The sequence below is a fragment of the Oncorhynchus kisutch genome, linkage group LG18 (genome assembly GCF_002021735.2).
Source record: "Oncorhynchus kisutch isolate 150728-3 linkage group LG18, Okis_V2, whole genome shotgun sequence".
Lineage (NCBI taxonomy): Eukaryota > Metazoa > Chordata > Actinopteri > Salmoniformes > Salmonidae > Oncorhynchus > Oncorhynchus kisutch.
In genome coordinates this window covers 77,553,092-77,568,425 of record NC_034191.2, presented here as the reverse complement: position 1 = coordinate 77,568,425, position 15,334 = coordinate 77,553,092, and the positions used below count along the sequence as shown (strand labels likewise).

Below are 15,334 nucleotides of genomic sequence, written 5' to 3'. Positions count from 1 at the left end.
GATGTTTGTGTGTGTGACATCTTGGCATTAACAGTTCATGAGTGTGGCGCGTGTACGTGCCCTCAGATTAGATGGGCGTTGAACACTCGGCCCTACAGTACCACACCACAGTAGTATACCGACTGGCCAGACTTGCTCTCATCATCCAAAACAGCAATGACCTAGTTATGAATCTGCCAGATTTCTATTCCCTCTTGACCCTGGTGGACTCAGTGGTTAGAGGCCCAACTGGAAGCACTAGGCTATAATTACTGGCCCTGATAACAGAGGAACCATTTTGAGCCCTCAGTATCTGTGGATAATACAGGGAGACAGCGAAATCTGAGAAACTGTCCCCAAAAGCTCCGGCCACCAGGAAGCGTTTTGGTTCTGTGCCGTATTGTCTAATGACTTTTTTTCTGCCAGTTGAACTTGTCTGCTGTCCCACCTTATACTGGTCTTCAGTTTAAACAGAATCAGCTCTGTTGTTTTGGTACCAAGCGGCTAACAACATTCAGATTTGTATATTTTTTTTAAGCTTTAAAGTAGCTGGGGCAGTTTCTTTGCCCAAATGGTGGGTCAGCATTTTCAGGTGTCTCCAGAGATGTTCGTTCGGGTTCAAGTCCGGTCTCTGGCTGGGCCACTCGAGGACATTCAGAGACTTGTCCCGAAGCCACCGCTGCGTTGTCTTGGCTGTGTGCTTAGGGTCGTTGTCCTGTTGGAAGGTGAACCTTCGCCCCAGTATGATGTCCTGAGCGCTCTGGAGCAGGTTTTTATCACGGATCTCTCTGTACTTTGCTCCATTCAACTTTGCCTCGATCCTGACTAGTCTCCCAGTTCCTTCTGCTGAAAAACATCCCCCCCATCTTGATGCTGCCACCATGCTTCACTGTAGGGATGGTGCCAGGTTTCCTCCAGACTTGATGCTTGGCATTCAGGCCAAAGAGTTCAATCTTGGTTTCATCAGAGCAGAGAATCTTGTTTCTCATGGTCTGAGAGTCTTTAGGTGCCTTTTGGCACACTCCAAGCGGGCTGTCATGTGCCTTTTACTGAGGAGTGACTTCCGTCTGGCCACTCTACCATAAAGGCCTGATTGGTGGAGAGCTGCATGGATGGTTGTCCTTCTGGACGGTTCTCCCATCTCCACAGAAGAACTCTGGAGCTCTGTCAGAGTGACGATTGAGTTCTTGGTCACCTCCCTGACCAAAGCCCTTCTCCCCCAATTCCTCATTTTTGCCGGGCGGACAGTTGTAGGAAGAGTCTTGGTGGTTCCTAACTTCTCCCATTTAAGAAGGATGGAGGAAACTGTGTTCTTGGGGACCTTCAATGCTGCAGACATTTTTTTGTACCCTTCCCCAGATCTGTGCCTCGACACAATCCTGTCTCGGAGCTCTACGGACAATTCCTTTGACCTCATGGCTTGGTTTTTGCTCTGACATGAACTGCCAACTGTGGGACCTTATATAGACAGGTGTGTGCCTTTCCAAATCATGTCCAATCAATTGAATTTACCACAGGTGGACTCCAACAAAGTTGTAGAAACATCTCAAGGATGATCAATGGAAACAGGAAGCACCTCAATTTAATTTAGAGTCTCATAGCAAAGGGTGTTAATACTTATGTAAATAAGGTATTTTTAATTATTTATTTTTTATCTAAAAACCTGTTTTTGCCTTGTCATTATGGGGTATTGTGTGTAGACTGATGAGGAAAACGTTTATTTAATCCATTTTAGAATAAAGCTGTAAAGTAACAAAAAGTGAAGGGGTCTGAATACTTTCTGAATGCACTATATATCATACATCATTGTATACCTAAAGCTACAGTCCAGACCTAGTTTAACAGTAATGCTTCCGTCCCTCTCCTTGCCCCATCCTGGGCTCCAACCAGGGAACCTCTGAACACATCAGCAACGGCCTCCCACCAAGGACCGTTACCTATCGCTCCAGAGCAAGGGAAATAAGGTCTCAGAGCGAGTGACGTCACCGATTTTAAAACGCTACTAGCGCACACTGGTTACGCTAGCTGTAAGGCAGCATTAACCCTAACCACCAGTCAGGAGAAACAAAGTCATCAATCAGGTTATCCAAGACTCCCACACAACACAGCAAACCACTGGTCAAGGTCCAGACACTATAGACCGAGACAGAGTAGTGAAATGCAAAATGAAAGGTTTGACTGTTTGTACATGTAAGATGTGTGTTTTGTGCTTGAGGTCTATGTGACTTCAATGCAGAGATGTGTTTTGTACTTGAGGTCTATGTGACTTCAATGCAGAGATGTGTTTTGTACTTGAGGTCTATGTGACTTCAATGCAGAGATGTGTTTTGTACTTGAGTTCTTCCAATGCACACCAGCAGACAGCAAGCCTGACAAATCAGACAAGATGAGATCTTTAACCAGTCTGTATGTGTGTCCACAGTGCGGCCGGAGGGGAGATCTTTAACCAGTCTGTATGTGTGTCCACAGTGCGGCCGGAGGGGAGATCTTTAACCAGTCTGTATGTGTGTCCACAGTGCGGCCGGAGGGGAGATCTTTAACCAGTGTGTAGCGGAGAGGGACGAGGCCTTCAAAGAGGAGGACATTAAGAGGCTGTTGAGACAGATCCTAGAGGGAGTCTCCTTCCTCCACAGGAACAACGTGGTGCACCTGGACATCAAGGTCAGTCCCCGACCCCTATTAGACGCTTTACCTTATTTTATTAGGATCCCCATGAGCTGTTACCCCTGTTACCCCATTAGCTGTTACCCCTGTTACCCCATTACCCCGCAGCTGCTCTTCCTGGGGTCCAACGTTTCAACGTTCACCACGTTGCGATTAAAACATTCAGAGGAAGGCTGAATGGGGGGGGGGGTTGATTTCTTGTCAAAAGAAATCTGTGTAGCAGAAAAAGCCATTTATCTGAACATATATATACTGTACTTTCTATCTAGTTTTAGATGTTCAAGAGGTCTATGTAGTTAGTCCCCACTAGACCTCCTCTCTAATGCTGCTGTCCAGCAGGTCCCCACTAAAACTCCTCTCTATTGCTGCTGTCCAGTTAGTCCCCACTAGACCTCCTCTCTAATGCTGCTGTCCAGTTAGTCCCCACTAGACCTCCTCTCTAATGCTGCTGTCCAGATAGTCCCCACTAGACCTACTCTCTAATGCTGCTGTCCAGTTAGTCCCCACTAAAACTCCTCTCTAATGCTGCTGTCCAGTTAGTCCCCACTAGACCGCCTCTCTAATGCTGCTGTCCAGTTAGTCCCCACTAGACCTCCTCTCTAATGCTGCTGTCCAGTTAGTCCCCACTAGACCGCCTCTCTAATGCTGCTGTCCAGTTAGTCCCCACTAGACCTCCTCTCTAATGCTGCTGTCCAGTTAGTCCCCACTAAAACTCCTCTCTAATGCTGCTGTCCAGTTAGTCCCCACTAGACCGCCTCTCTAATGCTGCTGTCCAGTTAGTCCCCACTAGACCTCCTCTCTAATGCTGCTGTCCAGTTAGTCCCCACTAGACCTCCTCTCTAATGCTGCTGTCCAGTTAGTCCCCACTAGACCTACTCTCTAATGCTGCTGTCCAGTTAGTCCCCACTAAAACTCCTCTCTAATGCTGCTGTCCAGTTAGTCCCCACTAGACCGCCTCTCTAATGCTGCTGTCCAGTTAGTCCCCACTAGACCTCCTCTCTAATGCTGCTGTCCAGTTAGTCCCCACTAGACCTCCTCTCTAATGCTGCTGTCCAGTTAGTCCCCACTAGACCTACTCTCTAATGCTGCTGTCCAGTTGGTCCCCACTAGACCTCCTCTCTAATGCTGATGTAGTTAGTCCCCACTAGACCTCCTCTCTAATGCTACTGTAGTTAGTCCCCACTAGACCTCCTCTCTAATGCTGCTGTAGTTAGTCCCCACTAGACCTCCTCTCTAATGCTGCTGTAGTTAGTCCCCACTCTAGACCTCCTCTCTATACTGCTGTCCAGTTAGTCCCCACTAGACCTCCTCTCTAATGCTGCTGTCCAGTTAGTCCCCACGAGACCTCCTCTCTATACTGCTGTCCAGTTAGTCCCCACTAGACCTCCTCTCTAATGCTGCTGTAGTTAGTCCCCACTAGACCTCCTCTCTAATGCTGCTGTCCAGTTAGTCCCCACTAGACCTCCTCTCTAATGCTGCAGTAGTTAGTCCCCACTAGACCTCCTCTCTAATGCTGCTGTACAGTTAGTCCCACTACACCTCCTCTCTAATGCTGCTGTACAGTTAGTCCCCACTAGACCTACTCTCTAATGCTGCTGTCCAGTTAGTCCCCACTAGACCTCCTCTCTAATGCTGCTGTAGTTAGTCCCCACTAGACCTCCTCTCTATACTGCTGTCCAGTTAGTCCCCACTAGACCTCCTCTCTAATGCTGCTGTCCAGTTAGTCCCCACTAGACCTCCTCTCTAATGCTGCTGTCCAGTTAGTCCCCACTAGACCTCCTCTCTAATGCTGCTGTCCAGTTAGTCCCCACTAGACCTCCTCTCTAATGCTGCTGTCCAGTTAGTCCCCACTAGACCTCCTCTCTAATGCTGCTGTCCAGTTAGTCCCCACTAGACCTCCTCTCTAATGCTGCTGTCCAGTTAGTCCCCACTAGACCTACTCTCTAATGCTGCTGTCCAGTTAGTCCCCACTAGACCTCCTCTCTAATGCTGCTGTCCAGTTAGTCCCCACTAGACCTCCTCTCAAATGCTGCTGTCACGCTGCTCTTCTCTCCAGCCCCAGAACATTCTGTTGACCTGCGATGCTCCTCTGGGGGACATCAAGATTGTGGACTTTGGTCTTTCCAGGATGGTGAGCAGCAGTCAGGAGCTCAGAGAGATCATGGGGACCCCAGAGTATGTGGGTGAGTAGAGCAGCGAACACACAACCCCTGACCTGACCGGCGGCCGTGTTGTTATGACCGTCATGGTCACTCCAAGTCTTCAGAGTGATAGTTAAAAAGTCATTTTGTCTTTTGCAGCTCCAGAAATCCTTAATTACGAACCAATTAGCACAGCAACAGACATGTGGTAAGTGACCTTTCACAGTATCTTAGTGCAGTTGTTCTTAAACCTCTCCTCGGGACCCCCAGACATTCCAGGTACTTTATATATTCCAGAGCTAGCACACCTGATTCAACGGGTCAACTTGACTAGATCAAACAGGCGAGCTAGTTCAGAGCTACATCAAAATTGTGAAACGTTGAAGAGAGGTTTGAGAACCATTGTCTTTGTTCAACAGTATGTGGTATGGCTTGTGATTTGTTTTATCCAATAGCTTATTTGAGAGAGAGAGAGATACAATGGAAAACTTCACGTGTAAGAAAACAGAACCATTCCCTAGATGGGCTTTTAAAATTATGAGTTTATCATTTCCAGTGGCTGTATATACACTATATATACAAAACTATGTGGACAACGCTACAAATTTGTGGATTTGGCTATTATAGCCACACCTGTTAGTAACAGGTGTATAAAATCAAGCACACATCCATGCAATCTCCATAGACAAACATTGTCAGTAGAATGGCCGGTACTGAAGAGATCAGTGACTCTCAACGTGGCACAGTTATAGGATGCCACCTTTCCAACAAGTCAGTTTGTCAAATTTCTGCCCCGCTAGAGCTGCCCCCCGGTCAACTGTAAGTGATGTTATAGTGAAGTGGAAATGTCTAGGAGCAACAACGGCTCAGCCATGAAGTGGTAGGCCACACAAGCTCACAGAACGGGACCACCGAGTGTTGAAGTGCGTAGTAGAGGTCGACCGATTAATTGGAAAAGCATGGTTGGTTGAGAGCCGATAAGACGGCAGCCCCTCCCCTCCAGCGCCATCGGAATCAAGTTCTCTCTCTCTGGAGTAGAGGTCAACCGATTAATTAGGGCCGATTTCAAGTTTTCATAAAAATCAATAATCAGCATTTTTGGACACCGTTCATGGCCATTTACATTGCACTCCACGAGGAGACTGCGTGGCAGGCTGACTACCTGTTATGCGAGTGCAGCAAGGAGCCATGGTAATATGCTAGCTAGCATTAAACGTACCTTATAAAAAACGATCTTAACATAATCACTAGTTAACTACACATGGTTGATGATATTACTAGTTTATCTAGCTTGTCCTGCGTTGTATATAATCGATGCGGTGTCTGTTAATTTATCATTGAATCACAGCCTACTTCGCCTAACGGGGGATGATTTAACAAAAGCACATTCGCGAAAAAAAGCACCACTCGCCAAACGGTTATTTAACAAGCGCATTCGCACTGTCCTTGAAGGTTAGGATTACATTTTTTACATTTTACATAATTATGACATAACATTGAAGGTTGTGCAATGTAACAGGAATATTTAGACTTACGGATGCCACCCGTTAGATAAAAAACGGAACGGTTCCGTTTTTCACTGAAAGAATAAACGTTTTGTTTTCGAAATGATAGTTCCCGGATTTTACCATGTTATTAATGACCTAAGGCTCGTATTTCTGTGTGTTGTTATGTTATAATTAAGTCTATAATTTGATATTTGATAGAGCAGTCTGACTGAGCGGTGGTAGGCAGCAGCAGGCTCGTAAGCATTCATTCAAACAGCACTTTCGTGCATTTGCCAGCAGCTCTTTATGATAGGCTTGAAGCTGTTTATGACTTCAAGCCTATCAACTCCCGAGATTAGGCAGGTGTAACCGATGTGAAATGGCTAGCTAGTTAGCGGTGTGCGTGTTAATAGCGTTTCAGTCGGTGACGTAACTCGCTCTGAGACCTTGATATAGTTGTCTAGGGCCGTGGCTTTTGTGGAGCGATGGATGAAGCCTTCCCAGAAGAGTGGAGGCTGTTATAACAGCAATGTTCCAACATCTAGTGGAAAGCCTTCCCAGAAGAGTGGAGGCTGTTATAACAGCAATGTTCCAACATCTAGTGGAAAGCCTTCCCAGAAGAGTGGAGGCTGTTATAGCAGCAATGTTCCAACATCTAGTGGAAAGCCTTCCCAGAAGAGTGGAGGCTGTTATAGCAGCAATGTTCCAACATCTAGTGGAAAGCCTTCCCAGAAGAGTGGAGGCTGTTATAACAGCAATGTTCCAACATCTAGTGGAAAGCCTTCCCAGAAGAGTGGAGGCTGTTATAACAGCAATGTTCCAACATCTAGTGGAAAGCCTTCCCAGAAGAGTGGAGGCTGTTATAGCAGCAATGTTCCAACATCTAGTGGAAAGCCTTCCCAGAAGAGTGGAGGCTGTTATAGCAGCAATGTTCCAACATCTAGTGGAAAGCCTTCCCAGAAGAGTGGAGGCTGTTATAGCAGCAATGTTCCAACATCTAGTGGAAGGCCTTCCCAGAAGAGTGGAGGCTGTTATAGCAGCAAAGTGCCAGGACCAACTCCATATTAATGCCCATGATTCTGGAATGAGATGTTGTACGAGCATTGGGCTGTCCATATACTTTTGGTCATGTAGTGTATATACAGTGCCTTGCGAAAGTATTCGGCCCCCTTGAACTTTGCGACCTTTTGCCACATTTCAGGCTTGAAACATAAAGATATAAAACTGTATTTTTTGTGAAGAATCATTTATTGGATATTTCAAACTTTTTTAACAAATGAAAAACTGAAAAATTGGGCGTGCAAAATTATTCAGCCCCTTTACTTTCAGTGCAGCAAACTCTCTCCAGAAGTTCAGTGAGGATCTCTGAACGATCCAATGTTGACCTAAATGACTAATGATGATAAATACAATCCACCTGTGTGTAATCAAGTCTCCGTATAAATGCACCTGCACTGTGATAGTCTCAGAGGTCCGTTAAAAGCGCAGAGAGCATCATGAAGAACAAGGAACACACCAGGCAGGTCCGAGATACTGTTGTGAAGAAGTTTAAAGCCGGATTTGGATACAAAAAGATTTTCCAAGCTTTAAACATCCCAAGGAGCACTGTGCAAGCGATAATATTGAAATGGAAGGAGTATCAGACCACTACAAATCTACCAAGACCTGGCCGTCCCTCTAAACTTTCAGCTCATACAAGGAGAAGACTGATCAGAGATGCAGCCAAGAGGCCCATGATCACTCTGGATGAACTGCAGAGATCTACAGCTGAGGTGGGAGACTCTGTCCATAGGACAACAATCAGTCGTATATTGCACAAATCTGGCCTTTATGGAAGAGTGGCAAGAAGAAAGCCATTTCTTAAAGATATCCATAAAAAGTGTCGTTTAAAGTTTGCCACAAGCCACCTGGGAGACACACCAAACATGTGGAAGAAGGTGCTCTGGTCAGATGAAACCAAAATTGAACTTTTTGGCAACAATGCAAAACGTTATGTTTGGCGTAAAAGCAACACAGCTCATCACCCTGAACACACCATCCCCACTGTCAAACATAGTGGTGGCAGCATCATGGTTTGGGCCTGCTTTTCTTCAGCAGGGACAGGGAAGATGGTTCAAATTGATGGGAAGATGGATGGAGCCAAATACAGGACCATTCTGGAAGAAAACCTGATGGAGTCTGCAAAAGACCTGAGACTGGGACGGAGATTTGTCTTCCAACAAGACAATGATCCAAAACATAAAGCAAAATCTACAATGGAAAAAAATAAAAAAAATAAACATATCCAGGTGTTAGAATGGCCAAGTCAAAGTCCAGACCTGAATCCAATCGAGAATCTGTGGAAAGAACTGAAAACTGCTGTTCACAAATGCTCTCCATCCAACCTCACTGAGCTCGGGCTGTTTTGCAAGGAGGAATGGGAAAAAATGTCAGTCTCTCAATGTGCAAAACTGATAGAGACATACCCCAAGCGACTTACAGCTGTAATCGCAGCAAAAGGTGGCGCTACAAAGTATTAACTTAAGGGGCTGAATAATTTTGCAAGCCCAATTTTTCAGTTTTTGATTTGTTAAAAAGGTTTGAAATATCCAATAAATGTCGTTCCACTTCATGATTGTGTCCCACTTGTTGTTGATTCTTCACAAAAAAATACAGTTTTATATCTTTATGTTTGAAGCCTGAAATGTGGCAAAAGGTCGCAAAGTTCAAGGGGGCCGAATACTTTCGCAAGGCACTGTATATCTGTCTAACTGTTTGCAACTGTATGTATCTGCCAGGAGTATTGGGGTGCTGACCTACGTGATGCTGACAGGTACCTCTCCCTTCCTGGGGGAGGACAAGCAGGAGACCTTCCTCAACATCTCCCAGATCAACGTCAGTTACCAGGAGGACGAGCTGGAGCATGTAGACCAGGCCGCCATCGCCTTCATCAAGCTCCTGCTCGTCAAAGAACCCCAGTGAGTAATGTGGTCATTGGGGGGGGGGGGGTTCTAAGCTGACATATGGAATTGTTTTAAGAAGGTCATACAATGGATCATTTAGCTATTTGATTTAGAATTCAGAATTGTAGGTATAAAAAAAATCTATATTTAACAAGTATTTGATAAAATATTGAATTTGGCATTTTCTACTGTAACCCAAAGGAACACATTGAATTGCACATTCATAAATGCAAAAAAATGCAGTCAAAAAAATGTCATAAGGAATAAGGTTTTGAAGTGTCTGTCCTATATCTAAGAGATACACATTCAACCCCTTATTTTTGTTGGCACAAAATGACCTCCATACTGCCATTCATGTGTACCTTTAGACGAGTCGTAAAGCAAAACAAAGAACAGTCTTGAAGGAGTTCCCACATATGCTTTGTTGGCTGCTATTCCTTCACTCTGCGGTCCAACTCATCCCAAACCATCTCAATTGAGCTACGGTCGGGTGATTGTGGAGGCCAGGTCATCTGATGCAGCACTCCATCACTCTCCTTCTTGGTCAAATAGCCCTTACACAGCCTGGAGGTGAGTTCGGTCATTGTACTGTTGAAAAACAAATGATAGTCCCACTAAGCCCAAACCAGATGGGATGGTGTATCGCTGTTGTAGCTATGCTGGTTAAGTGTGCCTTGAATTCTAAATAAATCACTGACAGTGTCACCAGCAAAGCACCATCACACCTCCTCCTCCATGCTTCACGGTGAGAACAACACATATGCGGAGAGCATCCGTTCATCTAATATGCGTCTCACAAAGACATGGCGGTTGTAACCAAAAATCTCAAATTTGGACTCATCAGACCAAAGGGACAGATTTCCACCGGTCTTCTTCTTGTTGGTGTCCTTTGGAGTGGTTTCTTTGCAGCAATTCAACCATGGGCGGCAGTGTAGCCTAGTGGTTAGAGCATTGGACTAGTAACCGAAAGGTTGCAAGTTCAAATCCCCGAGCTGACAAGGTACAAAATCTGTCGTTCTGCCCTTGAACAGGCAGTTAACCCACTGTTCCTAGGCCGTCATTGAAAATAAGAATTTGTTCTTAACTGACTTGCCTAGTAAAATAAAGGTAAAATAAAATAAAAATGAAGGCCTGATTCACGCAGTCTCCTCTGAACAGTTGATGTTGAGATGTCGGAAATTGAACTCCATGAAGCATTTATTTGGGCTGCAATCTGAGGTGCAGTTAATTGCCGATATCTGAGGCTGGTCACTCGAATGAACTTATTCTCTGCAGCAGAGGTAACTCTGGGTCGTCCTTTCCTGTGGCGGTCCTCGTGAGAGCCAGTTTCATCATAGCGCTTGATGGTTTTTGTGACTGCACTTGAAGAAACGTTCAAGTCCTTGAAATGTTCTGGATTGACTGACCTTCATGTCTTAAAGTAATGACTGACTGTAATTTCTCTTTGCGAGCGGTTGTTGACATAATATGGACTAGGTGTTTTACCAAATAGGGCTATATTCTGTATACCATTCCTACCTTGTAACAACACAACTGATTGGCCCAAACGCATTAAGGAAAGAAATTCCACAGATTAACTTTTAACAAGGCACACCTGTTCATTGAAATGCATTCCAGGGGACTACCTCATGAAGGTGGTTGAGAGAATGCCAAGAGTGTGCAAAGCTGTAATCAAGGCGAAGGGTGGCTACTTTGAATAATCTCAAATATAAAATATATTTGATTTGTTTAACACTTTTTTGGTTACTACATAATTCCATATTTGTTATTTCATAGTTTTGATGGCTTCACTATTATTCTACAATGTACACCTCCAGACCACAAACATCTATTCTATATACAGTAGGATAGGCCCCTTGGGGAATCAAATCCACATAATTTGTATTGAAAGTGCCATACTCGGTCAAACCAACCAAGCCAGTAGAGAAGGTGAATATGGGGGTAAAGGTTTCCAATGATTCCCTGGCCTCACACAGTCCTTTCTCCCAACAGGAACCGTGCCACGGCAGAAGAGTGCCTGCAGCACCAGTGGCTCCAGCCAAAAGAGAAAAGGGAAGCCGAGGCGACAGTAGAGGTGAAAGAGACTATAAGCCCCACCAAGTGCACCTCTGAGCCAGCCAGCCCCGAGAGCCCCATCAGGGGGGATGAGGAGGAAGGCCCCGAAACTGAGGAGCTGATCGTGATGGCGGCCTACACACTGGGCCAGTGCCGCCAGTCAACAGACAAGGAGGTCATGACCCCCGACCAGAAGGCCATCTCCAAACGCTTCAAGTTCGAGGAGCCCTTCAGCGCCCTCCAAGAGGTTCCTGGAGAATTCATCTACTGAAGGACTCACACACACACATCTCATCCTCTACACTAGGTGGTCCTGGAGAGCTAGTGGTGGTGTTGGGTCTCCCTTCTGCCCTTCACTGACACACCAGATAATTCAGATCGTCACGGCCCTGATTAGTTGCTTAGTAGAATCAGGTGCATTAGTGATGGATTGGAGCCAAAGCCTGCACCAACCAGTAGCTCGCAAAGAACCTGGGTGGAAAAACTCCTGCAGTTTTAAGCAGTTAAAAACATTGCACTTACAAACCACAAGAAACATCTCACACTTTTCTAACCCACCTCACGGTCTGAATTCGTAAAACAAACTGTTTTTTTGTCCCTTTTTCATATACATCCTGACGTTTCTCTAGACTAAGCCTTGTTGTGACGTAACTCCAGACTGAGCCTTGTTGTGACGTTATTCCAGACTGAGCCTTGTTGTGACGTTATTACAGACTGAGCCTAGTTGTGACGTTATTCCAGACTAAGCCTTGTTGTGACGTTACTCCAGACTAAGCCGTGTTGTGACGTTATTCCAGACTGAGCCTTGTTGTGACGTTATTCCAGACTAAGCCTTGTTGTGACGTTATTCCAGACTAAGCCTTGTTGTAATGTTACTCCAGACTAAGCCTTGTTGTGACATTACTCCAGACTAAGGCTTGTTGTGGCGTTACTCCAGACTGATCCTTCTGTGACGTTATTCCAGACTAAGCCTTGTTGTGACGTTACTCCAGACTAAGGCTTGTTGTGACGTTACTCCAGACTAAGCCTTGTTGTGAAGTTATTCCAGACTAATCCTTGTTGTGACGTTACTCCAGACTAAGCCTTGTTGTGACATTATTCCAGACTAAGCCTTGATGTGACGTTATTCCAGACTAAGCCTTGTTGTGACGTTATTCCAGACTGAGCATTGTTGTGACGTTTCTCCAAACTAAGCCTTGTTGTGACGTTTCTCCAAACTAAGCCTTGTTGTGACGTTTCTCCAAACTAAGCCTTGTTGTGACGTTTCTCCAAACTAAGCCTTGTTGTGACGTTTCTCCAAACTAAGCCTTGTTGTGACGTTTCTCCAAACTAAGCCTTGTTGTGACGTTTCTCCAAACTAAGCCTTGTTGTGACGTTTCTCCAAACTAAGCCTTGTTGTGACGTTTCTCCAAACTAAGCCTTGTTGTGATGCTTTATTTCCTTTTTCTTTGGTGCCTTGCTGGGAGAATTAGAGATGGAATTGCATCTTTTTTGTCCATGTTTTGTCAGCCTTGTATTTTCTTTATGTTTAAGGTTATAGATATCTTCTGTACGGGGAAAGGGGGGTTAATTATTTATATATATATATATATATATATATATATATATACATATGTACATATATATATATATATATATATATATATATATATATATATATATATATATATATATATATATATATATATATATATATATATATATAAATATAAAACGTTATGTTGATTTAAGAGTACGTCTCAAAATGATTCTGTTGAAAAAGCCATTGCACACGTTTGACCCAGAACTGAAAACATCCCATGCATCTCAAATAATTGACACTTGTATATGCAGAGAGCGCTTGGTTTTCTTTCCTAATTCCCAAATAATATGCATAGTCTCCATCAAACAAGAAGCTTCTTATTATGGGATGTTCTACTGTAAATAAAGATATATCTCTTAAACCTTTTTCTGAGTACCATTTGTTGTTTTTTATACTGAACTATGGCCTAGAATGAAGATGTATTTATTTCAGAGGAGATGATGCATGGACACACTGGCAGCTGTGCTCGCTGGGTGCCTGCTCCCCTAGGTGACCCGCTCCCCTGGGTGTCTGCTCCCCTGGGTGTCCCGCTCCCCTGGGTGACCCGCTCCCCTGGGTGTCTGCTCCCCTGGGTGGCCCGCTCCCCTGGGTGTCTGCTCCCCTGGGTGTCCCGCTCCCCTGGGTTTCCCGCTCCCCTGGGTGTCTGCTCCCCTGGGTGTCCCGCTCCCCTGGGTGTCTGCTCCCCTGGGTGACCCGCTCCCCTGGGTGCCCCGCTCCCCTGGGTGACCCGCTCCCCTGGGTGCCCCGCTCCCCTGGGTGTCTGCTCCCCTGGGTGCCCCGCTCCCCTGGGTGTCTGCTCCCCTGGGTGTCTGCTCCCCTGTGTGACCCAACTCCCCTGAGTGTCCCGCTCCCCTGAGTGTCCCACTCCCCTGGGTGAGGTGAAGCAAAGCATCAGTGATGCCCCATTAGCCATTCATATACAGCTGTTAGTTAGAAGACTACTCTAGCCTTGCAGGTCCTCTCCTCCTCTGTCTCCTTGTCCATCTCTTACCCTCCACTTCTGATGTTAAGGCTTCTTTTAATAACACCCAATTATCTTTAGGAAGAAGTTATTGAGTCAGCAATTTAGATTTAAAACATTTTTCAGTAGTCCATTGAGTAAGTCATGTCTTTGGTGCACCTAAAAGAACACACATAATTGTGACATCCTTTACAATATATGGGTCTGGGTAGAGAATTATAAATTATATTTGTCAGGAACACAATAAGGATGTGGTCTACACATTGTTTTCTCCCAAATGACCACTAGATGGCAATGTTGGCTCTATTCTGGGACCTACACTTGAGTCATTAACGTTCCTTAAAAGTGCATCCGTTCTTCCTCCCGTACTTGACGTAATCACTGATTAGACGTGATCTAACAGGTGAGTGCAAGGCCTCCATCACATGGCTTTCACCTGTCAGGGTCATTTCTTATCAGTGATTACTTCAAGGAAGGTTGTAAATAAATTGTGCTTGTTTGACCAAATTATAAACCTTGATTCATACAGACCTGTTTCTACATTCCCTCCAACTTGATGTAGCCAGTTTGGGAGAGGTGAGGACAGCTGTGGAACAGGGCTTTGTGGTAAGTGCAATGGAAGAATATATCAATATTTTATGAGTCATCTAATTTTGTCTGGCAGTAGTGTGGTATGTCATCTTAAAAGATACATTTATTATATGTACAGTGGGGCAAAAAAGTATTTAGTCAGCCACCAATTGTGCAAGTTCTCCCACTTAAAAAGATGAGAGAGGCCTGTAATTTTCATCATAGGTACACTTCAACTATGACAGACAAAATTAGAAAAAAAAATCCAGAAAATCACATTGTAGGATTTGTTATGAATTTATTTGCACATTATGGTAGAAAATAAGTATTTGGTCAATAACAAAAGTTTATCTCAATACTTTGTTATATACCCTTTGTTGGCAATGACAGAGGTCAAACGTTTTCTGTAAGTCTTCACAAGATTTTCACACACTGTTGCTGGTATTTTTGCCCATTCTTCCATGCAGATCTCCTCTAGAGCAGTGATGTTTTGGGGCTGTTGCTGGGCAACACAGACTTTCAACTCCCTCCAAAGATTTTCTATGGGGTTGAGATCTGGAGACTGGCTAGGCCACTCCAGGACCTTGAAATGCTTCTTACAAAGCCACTCCTTCGTTGCCCGGGCGGTGTAGAAATCTTGCTTGTTTGTAGGTGACCAAATACTTATTTTCCACCATAATTTGCAAATAAATTCATTAGAAATCCTACAATGTGATTTTCTGAATTTTTTTCCATCATTTTGTCTGTCATAGTTGAAGTGTACCTATGATGAAAATTACAGGCCTCTCTCATATTTTTAAGTGGGAGAACTTGCACAATTGGTGGCTGACTAAATACTTTTTTGCCCCACTGGACATTTGATTGACATATCCAAAGGGACCCATTAAGACAAACCTTAACATCAGATAAATATTGCAATTGATTTCCTGCTGTGGCATTTAATTTACAATCTG

At 44.6% G+C, this 15,334-nt stretch overlaps 1 protein-coding gene across 1 annotated transcript in view; it reads left to right on the top strand.

The window, feature by feature from the left end:
• LOC109909079 (serine/threonine-protein kinase 17A-like) overlaps positions 1-13,215 on the top strand; it is a 76,049-nt gene extending 62,834 nt beyond the window's left edge. The window contains exons 3-7 of the mRNA XM_031796855.1: positions 2,496-2,640; positions 4,700-4,826; positions 4,944-4,992; positions 9,049-9,228; positions 11,206-13,215. Coding sequence (XP_031652715.1) covers positions 2,496-2,640; positions 4,700-4,826; positions 4,944-4,992; positions 9,049-9,228; positions 11,206-11,539 — 835 coding nt within the window. The 3' untranslated portion in view covers positions 11,540-13,215. The remainder of the gene's footprint in view (positions 1-2,495; positions 2,641-4,699; positions 4,827-4,943; positions 4,993-9,048; positions 9,229-11,205) is intronic.
• Positions 13,216-15,334: the final 2,119 nt, after the last annotated feature.